We start from the raw sequence: 17822 nt of genomic DNA, 5'->3' as shown, positions 1-17822 counted from the left end.
GTATTGTCTCACAACAGTTTTCAGTTGGCTTAAACAAAACATTAGGAAACAAACATGTCCAGAATACATATGGCAACATTATGTTCTCACTAGGTCGAGTTGTTCCAAGTACCAATGACTCAAATTACAAATTTTGTTGGAAACCTGTACTCCTTTCTCGCTCATTGTCAACAAATGCAACATAGACACAGATCTTTGTAAAATGTCAAAAATGATTGCTGTCAACCAATGTATACAGAGCATTCACGTCTCCAGCTCTACAGGTCACATATTTATAATGGGGTGTAAAGTTCAGACTATTGTTGACTTATCTGCACTTAAAAGACCACTTCGACCTGGAATTTGTATGAGAACCTCTTGGGAATGATGGCTCCTCGCTGCCTGATTTCTCTCCTCAATAAATACAAAATTGATCAAACTATTTGATAGGATGATTATTTTCAATTTAGAGAAGGGAATACTGTTTTAAGACACACATTGCAATGCTGCATTCATGATTGTGAATGGCTCCTATTAGTGGGGCCTCAGCAGGGAGCTGAGCCTCCTCATTGTGGCATAAGATAGATGCTTTATTAAAAAAGAGCAAAGTTTGCTGTTTTACATAGGGCCTCAGAGCAGAGCATTATGAATAAAGATCCTGACATGTATTTTATAATGGACAACAACATATAAAAAGATACCATCACATTATTATTTTATAAAAAAAAGAGATAATACAAAATTCAAAATTCCAAAAAATCATCCAGATAGTCCCTTATATCATAATTCATATCAACGTTTAGTGACACAAATCCCACCCCAATTTAAAATTCACCAATTTAAGTAACAACAAATAATAAATATTGAATTCATCCATACTATCGATGCAGTCTTCATAGGCTCCCTTGCACTGACATACAACAGCCTCTTTACAAATTCGGCGGTAGTCCTGTCGGTAACACTGGCAGGCTGCCGTGGAACTTGCAAACTTTTACGGTCCCTGGCAATGGGGAAATACAGGGCCATTACAACCCAGCAAGACCCTGTATTTCCCTATTGCCAGGGGCCAGAAACTTTTACTCACCATTCCCATTTGAGCCACATGGGGCTCAATGGGAATGGGGAGGCCGTTAGCACTGGCACCATTCAGAATGCTGCTGGTGCTACCGGCAGTGTCTGCTCGCGGGTGCCGGTATGCCCGCCAAGTCCGACCTCGCGGGCGAAAAGGTACCCGCGAACAGAACTCATAGTTTGCCGGTTCGGTAACTACAGTACCGGCAAGCTTACCGGTATGGTAGTTACCAGACCGCCAAACTCGTAATGAGGCCCAATGCGTTTTAGATATTTCAAATCAGAAATGTATATGTGTACTACAGTCTGGTAACGGGAGATCTTAACACATTGATGGGGAATGAGTTGTAATAAGATCATGCCACATGTAGATCCACAAATGCAAAATCAACCGGCACATTGCTATTATAAATTCAGCTAACAGGGTTTGAAAATTAATAGATAGCTTAATTTCTGCTATATTTGCCCTGCAATTTAATTTGCTTTTCCCATATTCTCACTGGGGTATTGCTAATCCCTATTTATCGGTGCTGCGTAATCAGACATTTATTTTGCATTCTGTTCCAGCAATCATAGCTCAAGCATCTATAAATGCAACCCTGAGGCACAGAAAGGAGGTCTTTGAATAGAGAATGTGAGTGGGATTTTTTTATTACACAGCCCTACCAAAAAGAAAACATTCTAGGTGCAGAAGAATTTCAATAACTGCTTTGTGTAGAGTTATTAAACTAAGACACTTTGCAGTTAGTCTGTTAAGTGCACATGTATTTATTTTATGGATTACAAACCACATTGGCAATTGATGTGCATATATATTAACCCGCTACTGCTGTTAAACTTAAATGGATACAGGTAAAGCAGTCTTATGTAGCACACATTTTTCAGTAGTGTTTGCCTCACTGTGCATGGCTCTGTAAGAGAAGGTTGGGTTAGTAGTATGGAGAGTGCCCGTTCCCTGTGCTGATGTGCTGATGTAGAGACAGTGGCCCTCATTAGGAGAATGGAGGAAGCCATGCCGTACTTACCGGCATGGCTGCCTCCATTCTGGGTACCGGGTCCGGGTTCTCTGAATGGGGAAATACCAGGCCATTCTGACCTAGGAGGGCCCAGTATTTCCCCATTCAGGGAACCCGGACCCGGTACATCCCCATTCCTATTCGAGCCCCCATAGGGCTCAATGGGAATGGGGAGCATGCTAACAACGGGCCTGTTAATGGCGGGCCCGTTGTTAGCATGCTGGTCCGCTTGCGGGACCTGCTAAGGACGCCTGGTAAAACCAGGCGTCCAGAGTGGGTCCCGCGAGCAGACCTCGTAAGGAGGCGGTAGGGGGTTAACGGCGCTGGCAGCTCTACCAGCGCCGTTAACCCCCTACCGCCAGGGTCCTAATGAGGCCCAGTGTTATTGATAGATGAGTGTCGATTGTGTAGATTGGATAGGATTAACCATATGGGTACCCTTTTGGTTGTGAATAATTGTGTGTGTTTTTTGTTTTACTTTGGTTGTTCATAGTGAGCGAGTAGGTTAGGGTATATTTTAGTGAATAAGACCTTATTGATCCTTTCACAGGGAATGTTTGAAGTTGTAAGGGCAAAGACTTTGAAGGTTAGAATTTAGATGGGGTGAAAGGGAAAGGGATGTAGAACGGTAGGATTTCTATCCAGCTGTTTCATTCTTCCATTTGGGGATGGATGTATGCTTCAAGAGTGGTGTGGGAGCATGAGACATAGTCTGGACAGTGTATTGAGGGTGCACATTTTTGGTGGTTTATGTAGCAGGATGTAAACAATCAGGTTCTGTGCATATGGCCTCTTCCACTTATGACACATAGTGCAGGTTGAGCGTTTCATTATCATTGTTTTTATCATTTTATATTTCTGTTGGTTAGACTGCCATGTTTTGACCTCACTCACTTCTAATTCATGGTGTAGGTGCGAGACAGGGGGCGTGAGTAGTTCTTATTTATTTTGTTTCCCCAATTCTCTTACTCGAACATCCATGTCTTTAATCATTTCCTAAACATGTGGTGGTTCCCTGCATTGCAGAGGTGTTGTGTATGGGCATTTCAGACTCTCGTGGCTAGTATAGAGAAAGAGGACCCTCTCTGTTATTTCATCTTGTAGAGAAGACCTTGGACCAGTGTTACTTTACTGGATCATAGTGTCCTGGAATGAGTTTAGTGCTAGCGTATACATCTGAGCAATAGTGGTACTCTTCCATGATAGGAGCAGTGGGCGATGCATGCAGAGGGTTTTGCAATATATCTTTTTCTTGATTGGAAGCCAATGAATGATGCATTGAGCTGGGGAGATTTGTTGTAGGTGTTATGGCTGCTGCATTGTGGAAAATGTGTAGTTTTCTCCTAAGGTAGTCCAGGAGTCTGAGGCAAATGCTGCTTGCATAGTCTAGGCTTGTTATCACTAGAGATATTACTAACATGGTTCTGTGGGTGAAAGCTAGATAAGGTAAGATTTGGTGTGGGAAACAGAGTTGGAGAAAGCATTTTTTGACAATGGGCCTCATTACGACCCTGGTGGTAGAGTGATAACGGTGCTGATAGTGCTGCCGGTGCCGTTATCACTCTATCGCCACATTACGAGTTCTGCTCACGGGGACGCTCTGCACGCCTGGTCAGACCAGAGGTGCAGAGTGGCACCCACTAGCAGAACAGGATGGTAGCAACGGTCCCGTTATGAACGGGACCATTGTTACCATCCTCCTCATTCCCATTGAGCCCTATGGGGGCTCAAATGGGAATGGGGACGTACTGGGTCTGTGTCGCGCGAATGGGAATTACCGGGCAAAGGTCAGAATAGCCCGGTTGCTCCCATTTTGCGGGACACGGACCCAGACCCGAGTTTGGGGGTAGCCATGCCAGTAAAAATGGCATGGCTACTTAAAAACTCGTAATGAGGCCCAATGGCTCTTATTTATGGTTTGAGTATGATATAAGTCAGTTCTACACATTTTCCTGATCATTTCATCTACTGTATGCATACATTCTAGAAGGACTCAAAAGTCTGAATTGTCTCTAATATACAGACACCTCCACAGGTACTTGAACAATTAAGCCACTTCTGTAAATTAGATTAATAGGACATGTCTTTCCTAATGAAGAAGGCCAATGTGATAGTAGCTGACTAACCATTGATGAATCCAGGGAATCCAGGAAGTCCAACAACTCTGGGAAACAGCCACCAATCCCTGAACCTGTGACTGGCAACACCCAAGAAAAGAATTTCAATCCTCCCTAGTTTAGTGTTCTAGAACGAGGATATTGTTAGTAATCTGAGTGCTAAGAACCTACAAATAACCGTAGTTTATTCACGGGGAAGTCACAACAATGTCTACAGTTTAATTATTCCATATTTTTTTTTTAAATGTCACTCAGTGCCTCCCTTTGTTCTTGAAGATGATTGATATCCTTTGATTGCCAAGAACAATTATGCCCCATGGAATCTGGACACCACTCTGAACATCAATTTAGGGGCCATCACATAATCTTGGTGCTCTACTGCTTCCCAATGTGCACACATTATCCATACATGCCTGATCTTGAATTGTCGCATGCTGACCCTTTGTATTGTAGTTGAATGCTTCTGATTGCCTGATTCATATATCACTCTGACTGTGCTTTGCCCTTCCTTCTGTTTTGGTCCACACATGACCAGAACACCTATGATACTCTTCTCAGCAGTTTCCACTCAAAATCCATTTCCAGCCGTCACCCAGAGCAAGAAGTGGCTATCAACATCCTGCTATAGATTGGCATACTACTCCCATAAATCTAGCTAGCCTCAACTTCTCTTCTTGTCCCAGCACCCCCTTTAAAGACATTCACAGTACCTGAGAGGATGCCATGACGGGGGTAACTCAATCAGTTTCCCTCGCTGGTGAACTTCTCTTTCCCATTATATCTTTCTTTTGCTTTTTCCCCCTTTTCAGCATTTGTTTGCTTCTTCATTAGATCGGTATTCTACGTATCCAAAGGAGAGGCAGAATGACCTTCAAAATTCGTATCAACATATGGTCAAGGATGGGCTACTTAAAGGAAAGCTCCATTTGACTCGGGTTGCCCGCCACGCCTGTTGAAGTTATGAGGAATTGAAGATGAACATATTGATTGTGCCTCTCTGCACAACATACAGGACGTTATCTCATGACATGAGAAGTTGGGTCTATGGTAATTTCACAGCAGTACATCTCTCGCAGACCTACACATGAAGGGGGATTGAGGAGAAAGATGACCCCTCAAAGTTTCTCTTCAGCACCAGCAAAGGGTATGGAAATGAGAAAGGTTAAACATTGAACATAAGGAAGGTGGGTGGGGTTTCAGGAAACCATCTCTCATATACGTAGCCCACATATTTGCATTTTCCAAACAACCTTCTACCTTAAACATAGCAGATTGGGCTGAGTGCAGAATTCTGCTAAGAAAAATACAATTGCACCTTCTTTTATCTGTGTGAATTAGGACTTCCACCACCTCAATGTGACTGTAAGGATGTCCCCTTTCTAAACAAGCATTGACAGAACTGGCTTTTGTACCATAATAAGGTTTTTGGTGTTCACAAACTAAGTCAGATGTTGAGGACCAGACACACAGGGAGAAGCAGAATCGGGAGCAGGATTGATACATTTTTAAGTGCCTCTGGTTACATTTAAAAGCATTTTACACTGATGCATTAATAATACATTGGTAACAAAATTGGATTAAAATAATGATGTCTGAAAAAACAGCCGACAATTCATTATACAGTGCATTGCATATATGGTTAGGAAAAGGACATAATTAACATGCATTAAGGTATCATGGGTGGCCCTAAGGCCAACCGTCGAAGCATTTAGGATTTAAGTTGAGAGTGATAAATGAATGTGCTTGTGGGGAGAAATGGATGCATCTGAGCAAGAAAGGATGTGAAATTAATGGGTGTGAAGATGGATGAATGGGTAGGAGTGCGGAATTAAACATGTCAAGATGGGTGAATAAGGGAATGTTTCATATAATAGTGTGATTATGCTGGGCAGATAAGTGCATCCATGGGCACAAGGATGAATGAATGGATGATGGAAGAAGGATTGAATGGCACATTGGCGATAGTGAATGATTGATACTGAGGGTGGATGAATGAAAACGTTTGAAGGTGAGTGACTACTTAATGAAGAACACAGAGATGGATGAATAGAGAGCACATTAGGGAATCAGGTCAAAAGGGAGCACTCATGGTGGGAAGAAAGAGCAGAGGTAGAAGACAGCACAGTGAGAGAGAGAGCACATGGCGTGAAGAAGGGGTGAGATAGAGAGAATCCACAGATTGGGAGTGGACAGGAGGAGGAGCATAGAGAGGGAGAGAAAGAGAGAATGAGAGGGAAGGAGGGAGAGAGCGAGGGAGAGAGAAAGAGCGGAAGCGGAAAGTACACGGCTGAAGAGAGCACAAGGGTAGAGAGGGGAAAATACAGGGGTCAGGAAGAGAACCCAGGGAGACAGAGTGCACTGGGACAAGAGACTGTGAGAACCTGGTGAGATTACAATGGGAGTGAAGATCAAACAAGGGAGAGATGAGATACAGTCAGCATGGGCATAATAGAACACAGCACGCGTGGTCTTAAACTGATACAGATGCATGTATGTTTTTGGACACAGCTAATGAAAAAGATGTGTGTATACTCAATGGCATGTACAGGAAGGAATACACTATTTTAAAAACTAAACTAAAAGCAATGGAAAGTGCAATGTTAGAGCTGTGATTGGGGCTTTTACATATAATATGCAATATGCCAGTGGCTGTAGGATTATCTAATGCCCAGTGTTTATCAATGCATCCATATGTGATTCTTTGCGGCACAGTTTATGATGGATATAATGTCTGTGTGTTACATTCTTTTGCTCATGGTAAACTCCACGTGAAACCTGATTCTGTAATTTGCGAGTATCCGGCGTTAGCTTCAGATCTTTAGTTGATGGTGGAGGCTACGTGTGGCTGAGCACTGAGCTCCGAAATGTAACAGCCAGCAACTGCACCTCAGCACAGAGCTAGTGTTTGATTTGTTTACCAATGACACGTTATGCAATTAAATGGAGTCGAATTTGATAGGTGTGAACAGAGAAAGCCTTTTAAGGGCTCGGCACTGCATTTTCCTTGCCTTTATTTCAACAGAAACACTGAAAATGTGCAACCGTGAGGCTTACACGCAATTAATGTGTTTGAGTCAGATGGGGGAGATGGAGGGGGGTGTACTGAAAGCAGCACGATGGGCATTTCATTAAAAACTCCCTTGGCCAGAAGGATGGTTATGGATGTCTTCACTGTAAGAGGTAATACATATCATAGCAAACGGCTTCCCCTTTTTACCTAATATTGCAATATTCGGCTCAGGCAAAGCTATATAGGAAACAATAGGACAGAAACAGCACCCTAAACTAGAGTAACATTTTGACAAAAGTGGCTTTAATCAACTTCCAATAAAAACTAAAAAGCAGTCAGGCAACGTATATAATGCATTGATGTAGGCAATTCCATCTCCGAAATGGTAAATTGCTAATCAGATTGCCATTTCATAAACTCCATGCCAAAAGCTCGGTGTACACCTTTTCCCTGCTCGATCTGCAGCGCCAGCTCTTCAGTGGCCCAGAGCAGGATCAGAGGTCACATGTGCCCTGTTGACAACTGCAGCGAAAGCCAAAGTCACTACAGCACATGGGTGGCATTTAAGATATGCACCCCTATTCCAAAAACTATATAACTATGAGCTTTTTTTTATCCTGGTTACTTGTTAAACTGTAAAAACAAGCCATGGCGTGTTGGAGTATAGTGTGCAGCTTCTCTCATACTTATCCAAGCCACATCATTTTAATATCAGACGTATGTCAGCCCTATGAGCCCAGTTTGCAGGGGAATGATTATATGTCTTTCCCCAGCCAGGCTGTCCTTGCTGCTGCCAGCAAGACTGTATCCTTGGGGATTGCCTCTATGTGTTCCTTTGTGAAGGCATCCATCACTCCCCTGCCGCCCAGAGAGACAGCCATTCCACAAGAAGCTGTCTTGGGAACATGATTCAAGGGGAACACCCATTCACCAAAGGTATAGCCTCATACCAGCTTGCTGCGCTCCATAAGGGCCTTGGATTCTATTGAGAAGGGGGTGGGGTTAGTGTAGGCAATGGGAGCTCAGAAAAGCCGGAGCAGGGCTCCATCATCTTGTTTCTCTCTGTCTTTATATTTCCTTCCTGCCGCCCTCTCCATTTCCCGTAGCCAACAGCACTTTGGGTGTGATGTCAGAAGGCAATGACCACCCTCAAGGCTTGCATTTGACCAATCGCTTATAGACTTTAGCCTTAAAAAGAAAGGTTCTCCTACTACTTCTTTTAATTGTCACTGAACTTTAAATTTCCAAAAAGATTTCAATGGTCCCTGTTGAGAGAGCAGTCCTTTCCAAAGTCCTCCTGTTATGAGGACAGGTGTTCCAAGGACGAGGCGAGCTCTGTCCCCTAACCATTCCCAGGGACCATTAGGGTTGTAGTGCTACTGGAACAAAACCTGCATCTCTGCCAGTCATACTGCTGTCCACTACCTCCACATGCTGAAGGTGCACTGATGTTATTTGCCAGTGTCTGCTGTGTTTGTGAGCCATTATAGCATGACTCATCTTGTCCCTGAGGCCCTTGAGTGGAATTTGAGGACATGTAAGTGAAGACAGCCAGGATTCCTGTAGTTTCATTGTCGAACCAGGATTCAAGCTCATTCCACACCATTAGAACATACAGGATTTACTAGCTGTTGCCTTTGGCAGTCACTGATCTTCAAACCACTGTCCTATCCATTCAAACCCTTTATCCACTGCACCGTGCCATACGAAAGCACTGTCGTTTCCTTGGCTTGAACAACGAAGTAACACTGCACCCGCACTGCTTGAACCAATGTTCGACCTCCAGATTCTTCATCGCTAAATGAGTCGACAATCGAAGCGGACCTTGTGTTCTCCACGTACTGTGCCCTTACAGCCACTGCACCAAACCGACTCACCTGCACATCCGGTCTTCAGCCCATCTGCCGTCGAACCTTTACCTCTGAACCTGGTGACCTCCACGATCTGCATCGCTTGATTAACGTTTCGAACCACTGCCTTCTTCAGTTCGATTCCACTTTAGCATCTGCTTGCCCCTGGACCACTGCAACTGCCACATATTGACCTACATTGAACTGCCAAACAGTACCAAGAAGCCTGGTTTGCCACATCGATCTCCCAAGATACTGCTACATCATTTTTGAATGATTATTTTTGAATCATACCTGCCTCTCTGTCTTTTCTGGGCCCTAGATACTGCCTAAGTCACATTAAGCTCTTTTTGCATTCAAGTACATATCCTTTTTAAACATTGTGATTTTTATTGCATTTTCTCCCTGTGTCTCATTACCCAGAGAGCTGCATATTGTTATCTTGCAGAGTCTTTCTTCTTTATTCAGGGCTAGGTTTTTAGTAGTGTTTTGTATTTATTATTATTGTACTTGGTGCGTTTAAATAAATTATATATATTTTGTATAGAAACATGATTGGACATTCCTTTATTTTGCACTGTTTAATTTTCACACCACTCTTCTACACATCCTTGTAACTCATCCTTGTACTCCTGCAGGGCAGAGGTGAATTCATCACAACATGCATAGGCCAAAACCTCAAAGATAAAAATAGAAACAATTGGCCTCATTATGAGTTTGGTCGTGTGGTAAAAAGGGGCAGTAATGTGCTAGTATTGCTTCTGCTCTGCCACCACTAATCTGCACTGCAAAACCTTAGATCTAAAGTGGAGGAATCACTTGCAGTATAGCATCAAAAGCTCAGAAATTGTGTAAATATTGTAAGATAAGATTGCAATCTGTTTCACTGTTGCCATTTGTGACTGTAACTTTAATTGTAACTTACAAATGCAACCAATTTCCTAAGAAAAAGCGCCTAGATGCCTTTGGGTTTTATGCGCTATATAAATGCCAAAATAAATAAATAAAAGCAGGAGGAATTATCAGAAGCAGAATTGCCACCTACAATAATTCCTCCAAATCCCCCATGGATTTCTATGAATTCCCGAACTAGGGATTCACTTTGCTATTATCCCATTTGTTACCCTTTAAGTAAATCCACCAGACTGAGTTGTGGTAACGGAAAATGTATGCCACTAATATCGTATGGCATTTATAACGCACCTATACACAAGTGTTTCAAGCCGCGGTGAGGCAAGGGAGGGGGACAGAAGGAGGACAGACAACGATCCTACTAAGCCAGGTGTCATTCAGATTGCGCAGGTGCGTGGGAAGGGGGCAGGGAAAGTGCAGCACATGGGAGTAGATAATGACAATAACATGAACATCTCGAGCAATTGATGTGCCAAGAGCTTCACATACATGTTGTCCTGGGCTGCGTGAAGTGCAGGGTACAACGTTATTAGAAGAAAGCTAGTAGTCAGTGAAGTTTTTGTAGCATATCTGACTGATTTGATGAGTATGCTACTGCCTTCTGCAATAAGAACTCATATCTTTATAGGTTCTGCCAGCTGAACAAACACTATGTTATCAGAATGTTGAGGAAGTTTGTTTGTCTTGATGCATATTTAGTAAGACCAGCATATATTTCAATAATTCTTCTAGTAGAATTGCAGTTTATTTTCAAAAAATACATCTAAACCTTTCAATTTAAAAAAAAAAATAAAAGAAAAGCAATATGTGGCAGCTTACATATTCGTGAATGGAGTTCGGTATATCACTGTCAAGAACAGGCCCTTTATCTGGATCAGAAAAATTAAATTCCAGTGAAACCTTGACAGAATCCCGAAAATCCGGCTTGTCCTAGAAGAAAACAAATACAAATAATTGAAATGTTTTATCGCTAAGGATTGGATCTGTTTTGTGCATGGATGCTTTTACTTTTAAAAAGTATCGTCATTGCCAAATGCCATAATTGTAACTTCATAAAATCACTTTTTACTTATGTGCATCAAGAGAAGGCCTGAGTAGAATTGTTAACAGAAATTAAAATACAGTTAAGAACACAGCAGCATAAAACATGGCAGCAGCATACTAAACTATAACTCAAATTCCTGCTATCAAAATATAAACGTAGTTTGACAATTAGATAACCATTTAAGCAATAGAACCCAAGAGGCGGGGGCATTACCGACTCAGGTAATGCCCCGGGGCCCATATATAAGGACCCGAACGAAGCGAAGGCCTTACCGAAGTCCCCGGGGCATTACCAGAGTCGATAATGCCCCCGCCGTGAGGGTTCTATTGCTATTAGTATCCCGGCCCGCAAAATTTGCGTGACCGGGGTACTAAAAGCAATTTTTTTCTGTCCCGAAACGCTGCGGCGTTTCAACGCTGCAGCGTTTTGGGACAGAAAAAAAAACGACCAAGAAAATGGCTGCCGCCATGGAAAGGGAAAACGGAGTCCGTTTTCCCTTTCCATGGCGGCCATCGGGAGCGGACGCGCTGTCCGCTCCCGAAAAAGGATGAAAAAAAGGTAAGTGGGGTTGGGAGGGCGGGAATGGGACGGGGGGAGGGAAAAAAAAAAGTACCTGTGTCCCCGGCGGGGGACGAGGGAAGCCCCCAGCCGTGTGGAGGCGCAGAGCGGGATGGCCCCGCTCCGAGTCTCCACACGGCTTGAGGCTTTCCTCGTCCCCCGCCGGGGACGCAGGATCAAGAAGGTAAGTTGGTGGGGCGGGTGGGAGGGAGGGGAGGTAAAAATAAAAAAAATAAAATAAAAGACTTACCCGAGTCCCCGGCTGGGGGGCGAAGGCAGCCTCTCAGCCGTGGGGAGGCTCGGAGCGGGGATGGCCCTGTTTCGAGCCTCCTCATTGGCTGAGGGGCTGCCACGCCCCCGCCGGGGACAAAGGCCGTGGAATCCCGACGGAGGGATTCCCGGCCGGGTAGGGACCTGGCGAGAGCCAATCAGAACGCTTGTTGCATTCTGATTGTCTCTCGCTGGGGTACTAATATTAAATAACATACGTCTGCAAAACGGCCAGAAGTTGCCTCTGACGATTACAGATCAAATTAGCAAAACACTTTTTTGAATTTGCTGAATAATCAGGCCTCAAGCTGGAGAGTGCATGTTATCGTTGAACACCTAGCAGTTTCTATGTAGTCCAGTGTGAATGTGCTCATATAAATGCCAAATTAGGGGTTGCAGATTTGCAGAATCACAAAACGTGTGTTGCTCTTCATTGACATACGTTCAGCCTTGAAGTTCGTGTGTGACATCAGGTGCCGTGAACTATTTGGCCCTAAACATGTTCCAATACCAGTATCAGACAGAAAATGGAAACTATTATTACAGCTGTGGCATGAATCTGATTTTTGAACGCATGTGTGCCTTGCACGATACATAGTAAATGTATCATTACAACTGTAAGGACTGCTCACAAAGAGTGAAATTACTATTTCTCGAATGGAGTCCCACTGTCACGCTACAAACAGTCCCTTTAATATTTCAATTGGTTAATGTAGCTAGGCCCCACAATCCCACTGCAAGCCCCAGGTGACCAGCAAATAACCGTGTGTCCCCTTGGGTACGTGTGAATATTTACATTTTATTTTTCACAGATTTCATCCATGACTAATGCTGTGATCTCCAATATTCTGAAGAAATGAGACTGTAAACCACAGTGGGTTGACTATAAATGTTTTTGAAAAAGGTTTCCTTTCAGATAAAGCTTATGCTTTCGTTTGGGAAGGATAAGATGTACTCACACATACCTGTGCCAGATATTAAACAAGCTGCAGCATGAAACACTATCTTCCTGCGACTTTTCAACATTAAAGCAGGCCAGCAATCACTGCATTGCCACAATAAGCTCTGGACAAGACAAGGGCCTGGCACACATTGTTAAATTCGGCTCAAAGGATTTATTCGTGTTATTATTATTACTATTATTATTATTATTATTATTATTATTATTATTATTATTATTATTATTATTATTAGGGTTTTTATTGAGCAAAGACCTAGCTTTGGGAAGCTAGGTCTGTAACACTTGTAACACTTTGATTGTAAAGTGTTAAAAGTAACACTTTACAATCAAAGGGGCCTGGGGATGAACGTGCTACATCCCACATGTCAGAGGAAATATAAACTGAGAAAACCCATGAAGCACAAGTCAGAGCACACATCAAAGGCCAAAGGTCCAGGCCACAAGCTAGGTCTGTAACACTTGTAACACTTTGATTGTAAAGTGTTAAAAGTAACACTTTACAATCAAAGGGGCCTGGGGATGAACGTGCTACATCCCACATGTCAGAGGAAATATAAACTGAGAAAACCCAGTGAAAACCCATGAAGCACAAGTCAGAGCACACATCAAAGGCCAAAGGTCCAGGCCACAAGCAGATTACCCTGACATTCCCACCATATCCCTTCACTGAGAGATACAATATAGAACAACATACACACATGCGCTGATGATTTAGATGAGCAGAAAGGTGGCAGATGTAAGAGGATTCAATTCAACACTACAGCTAAGTCAACGCCTAGTCTATAATACTGAATGAAAACCCTTATTGATATATCTTTATGTCCAGTTCATGCGTTCTGGATGACTACCCCTATATAACACCCCTCTCTTGGAATCCTCCTGACCCCACTGAGCCAAGAAGTAGTTCTATTTTGCAAGTTAAAAGGTTTAATTGATAGTTTAAACAATAGGTATATATATCACACTTTAGAATAAATTAATAATTGAATATCACACTTAATCCGATATGATAAAGATTAACAACGGAGAATCTGGCACTAGCACCCTTCTTGATAATCACTAAGGAGTTGACATGAAATGGATAAGATAGCAACAATACTTTTATGGTTTCAAATGGATGCAATGTGGAATGAAATGCAGTAAAGAAAATAACTTGATAGAATTTCAGCAAAGACAATGTAATCACTTTCTTGTACAATTCACCCCCCCTTTTATGCAATGCAAGGAAAGGAAAGGAAGGCACACAATTCTCAGAGATGCAATTCAAACGTAATTCAGTTCACCCAGCAACTTAGACTACAGAAGTTGAAAACACAGGCCCAAAATGCTTTTATATGTGCTGGCAATAAAGTGAAAAATATGCTAAAATGCTTTTAATTCCCTCTAGGAGGTTCAGGGTGAGTGAAATCAAGTTAATATTAGTCCAGGCTCACACTTGCAGTGATCTAGGAGTAATTGGTAGGTTAAACGAATTTTTGGCAAATGAAAGCAAGAAGCTTCTGTTTTCACACGTGGAGAAATTTGCAAATCGCGGCAAAATTCGCGAATGCGTCTGGTGCGATTACAGGGGAACTACAAGGACTATCACTATCGTTTTGGGGTCCTAGGAAAGCCAGATGAAAGTTACTGCAAGTCTCTAGCACAAACGGTCACGGAGATATGAGCGATTAAATAAAGGTCGTTTTTCAGATTGAAATTTTAAAGTTCACAAAGACAAGTGCAGCTTGCAACTAGCAAATCACAGGTGACAGCTTTACAAATGACAGGTGACAGTTAGGAGGCAGTTCTACTTAGATTAAAATAGCTTGGATTATATTATTTTAACTAAGAGATTGGTTCTGCACAGTTTTCTAGGTACTCACACTATATCCTTGAGTTAAATGGGCCTCGCCACGGATCTGGTCAGGTTTTAGACTGGACTCTGGTCTCTGCACTTCACAGTGATCTGGGTCAGCTCTCTCTGGTTTTGCTAACAGGTCAGCTCTACTCTGCTGGTCTGGTCTGGGTCTCTGAAGGTTGATGGAGGTAAAGTATGGATTTTCCAGCAGAGCGTCCCGCAGCAAATGGATTTGAAGGTCCCTATCTGTCCTGTCTCTCTGCTTTTATGTGTTTTGAAAATGGGTGTGTGTGATCAGCATCACTAGCCAGCCCCTCTCCACTTATCATTGGCCAAGCTTTCATTTCTCCCCTGATTGGGGGAGCTAAATTGTATCAGAGTGATGTCATTTTACAGCCTGCAGAAAGGACACTCCTGTCAACTTGCACACAAATCTAGATTTGAACCAAATACATATTTGCAAAGGGAAAATATTGTTTTAAAATCATATGCACCCATCATGCATTACAGGAGGTATACCCTGTCCAAACTCTGCTCTTCCTGGGGGCTTGCATTCAGAAATGGCAATATTTTGCACTTTTTAACTGGTTTGCAATACCGGACATTACCCCAAATTTACACACATGTGCGCAAGGAGTATGGACATTAGTTGATGAAGTGTCAGATTTTTCACATGCGCACATTTTGAGTAATATCCTCTTTTCCGCTAAAACCCCCCTGAACATGCCACCGGTTCTAAAAACCTCTTAAAATGTGGGCAGAAAAATCACAAGAATTATGGTGTCATTTAAATAATTTTCACAAGTCCGTACTATGAGTTATTCATCTTTTTAGAGTTATGTTCTGGCCCCAAAGGGGTGTGGTTTCCTTCCAGCACAAGGTTGAATTTCTGGTTTTTCCAGTTCTGCCAAGCCAGCTTGCTCTCACAGGCAGTGCCCCTCCTTTGTCCTTCCAGGAGGAAGCTACATTTACAACATCTGCAATAAACCATCTGCCTGGGTCAGGACAGGGCTTTGTTCAGAGCTCCTGTATTCTGTGGGGGCTCCCCTTAATTCAATTATCAGAGAGATGGCATATCCTTAGTGTGGCCAGCAAAAGGCAGATAGGCCTGGGAACACAGCTGTGACTCAAGTTTCACTCCTGATGGGGGGTAGTTGCCAGGCAAAATTGGAATCTCTTTAAGCCAGTTTTTAGCTACATGTCATTTCTGTTCCCCAGTTTAAGTCAAGACATTTTTTTACATATGCAGCTAGGATGCTGATTCTAAGTTTAAAACTATGACATTTAAACAATTGCAACCTATGTGACACTCAAAGTAGGTCACTCATTTCTTTTAAACATTTAGACTTGTAGTGTCTTTCAGTCCAAATTTACTTAAACTGCTGAAATCCACAGCTCAGCCAGTCTTGTTATAAACCTTCAAGTCACTTCAGAATATAACTTTACATTGGATCCACCTCTCAGTAAGTCTTTCTTTGGCTTGCTTTGGGTTCATTTATTCAGTTTTCTACAAAATCTGGTGGTTTTAAAACGCCGGCTTTTGGATAGTGGTGAGTACTGGTACTGCACCCCTTTTTGGGATTTAAGAAAATGAATTCCCAACAGTTATGGGTTTGCTTTTGGCAATCAGCATTGCCACTCCCAATGGTTTCAGACTACTGTGTGGGTAGTCCAATGGTGGTTTTAGGCAGTGTCCTTCTGTGCCCATAACATCGGCAAAAATGAGTGGCAGCCTATTCTTCATGCATTTCCCTGTGCATTTTCTGGGAAGCTCTGGCCATCATGATGTTTTCCATGTCAGTACTGCACAGTTTTGAGGTAGGGCTCGGATGCATGGGTAAATACATCCCACACAGACATGGTTAACGCATGTCTTTTAGACGCACACATAGAGATAGGTGCAAGCAAGTAGGCCCAAGAAGCACGAAACACGATAGGTGATAGAGTATGCATTAATTAAATAAAGTAAGCAGTTAATAGGCTCAGGCTATGAGCATGGCACATCAGTAGTAGGGTGGTATTATATGGGTGGTTCGCAATTTTTTATTTCAGGGGGATCAGATTCTAACTGGGAAGGTAAGTAGAACAATGAATGATGAGACTGATTACCTCTGTCTGCATCCGCTGTTTAACAGACAGACTTTCACATTGGTGTTATTTGCTCAATTAGTTAAAACACATTTACCATGCCATACCAGTTTTTGCACTTTTAAAACAAAGTTTATTCATAAATCAATATATCACAACTCATAAAAACACTTAAGATTACTCGTGTGCACTTTCTGCAAGGCACATATACATAAAACAACACAAATCAATGACTTATCGAGTCAATATTTTTGCCAAATGGTCGGGTTAGTAAGTGACACATAGCTTATATCCCCTGGATAGGTCTACATATGTACGGCTAAAGAAAAGTATTAGACACTATCCCTAGTGTCTTTTTCTTTGGTATTCTGGGCGTCTTCAGGCCAAGTATATTTTATGGGGGAATACACAGAATGGTGATGAGGGATTGGATAAGCTTATATGGCTAGCAATTGTACAGGTTCACCCATAGAGGAGCTGTGATCAACCATTCAGTGACTACATTGTCTGATTATTCTGAAACATTATTTATGATGAACCTCTGCTCTTCACTATAAAACACCACCATTTTGTGCGTATCATTGAATGATTTTTTCAATTGTTCCCGATCGCAGTTGCATGTAATACATTTTTGTTTTTCTTGCCCTAGTGCACTTTATTGACTCATTTGGATTGCTTTTATTGTTGATTCTTGGGTTTTACCCTACAGGGGGAAGAATAAGGTCAAGGAGCAGAGAACAAGGGAGTGGGGATTTAAAAATAGGGGAGGAAATACAATAGTCAGCAATGGTTCTACATGTAACCAGGATAGGAAACAGTTGGTATCAGATTACCCAGTATCAAGTTAGGTTGGGAGTGGACAGTATATGGACCTAGGTGTTAGGGAGGAGCCAATCCTTGAAGAGGAGGGTCTTGAGCTCCTTCCTGAACTGTCGAAGCAAGAGGGCGAGTCAGATGTTGATGGGGAGGAGGTTCCAGAGTCTTGTCGTCAAGACAGAAAATGCCTGTCTTCTGTTGTTTTCCTTCCTGCATGGGCAGAGTACAAGTCTGCACATGACCTTATTTCTGGTGGATTGTAGACCTCTGGAGATGCTGAGTTTCTCAGTCT

General features: G+C 42.6%; 1 protein-coding gene across 2 annotated transcripts in view; it reads right to left on the bottom strand.

Moving 5' to 3' along the window:
- Positions 1-17822, bottom strand: part of ITGA1 (integrin subunit alpha 1) — a 1202180-nt gene that overhangs the window by 270428 nt on the left and 913930 nt on the right. For both annotated transcript variants that reach the window (XM_069627258.1, XM_069627257.1), the window contains exon 18: positions 10775-10885. In XM_069627258.1, the coding sequence (XP_069483359.1) occupies positions 10775-10885 (111 nt within the window). The remainder of the gene's footprint in view (positions 1-10774; positions 10886-17822) is intronic.

Source organism: Ambystoma mexicanum, chromosome 6p (assembly GCF_040938575.1).
Source record: "Ambystoma mexicanum isolate Mex_15411 chromosome 6p, UKY_AmexF1_1, whole genome shotgun sequence".
Classification (NCBI taxonomy): domain Eukaryota; kingdom Metazoa; phylum Chordata; class Amphibia; order Caudata; family Ambystomatidae; genus Ambystoma; species Ambystoma mexicanum.
The sequence above is the reverse complement of the archived record's forward strand: the minus strand, read 5'-3'. Positions and strand labels throughout refer to the sequence as shown.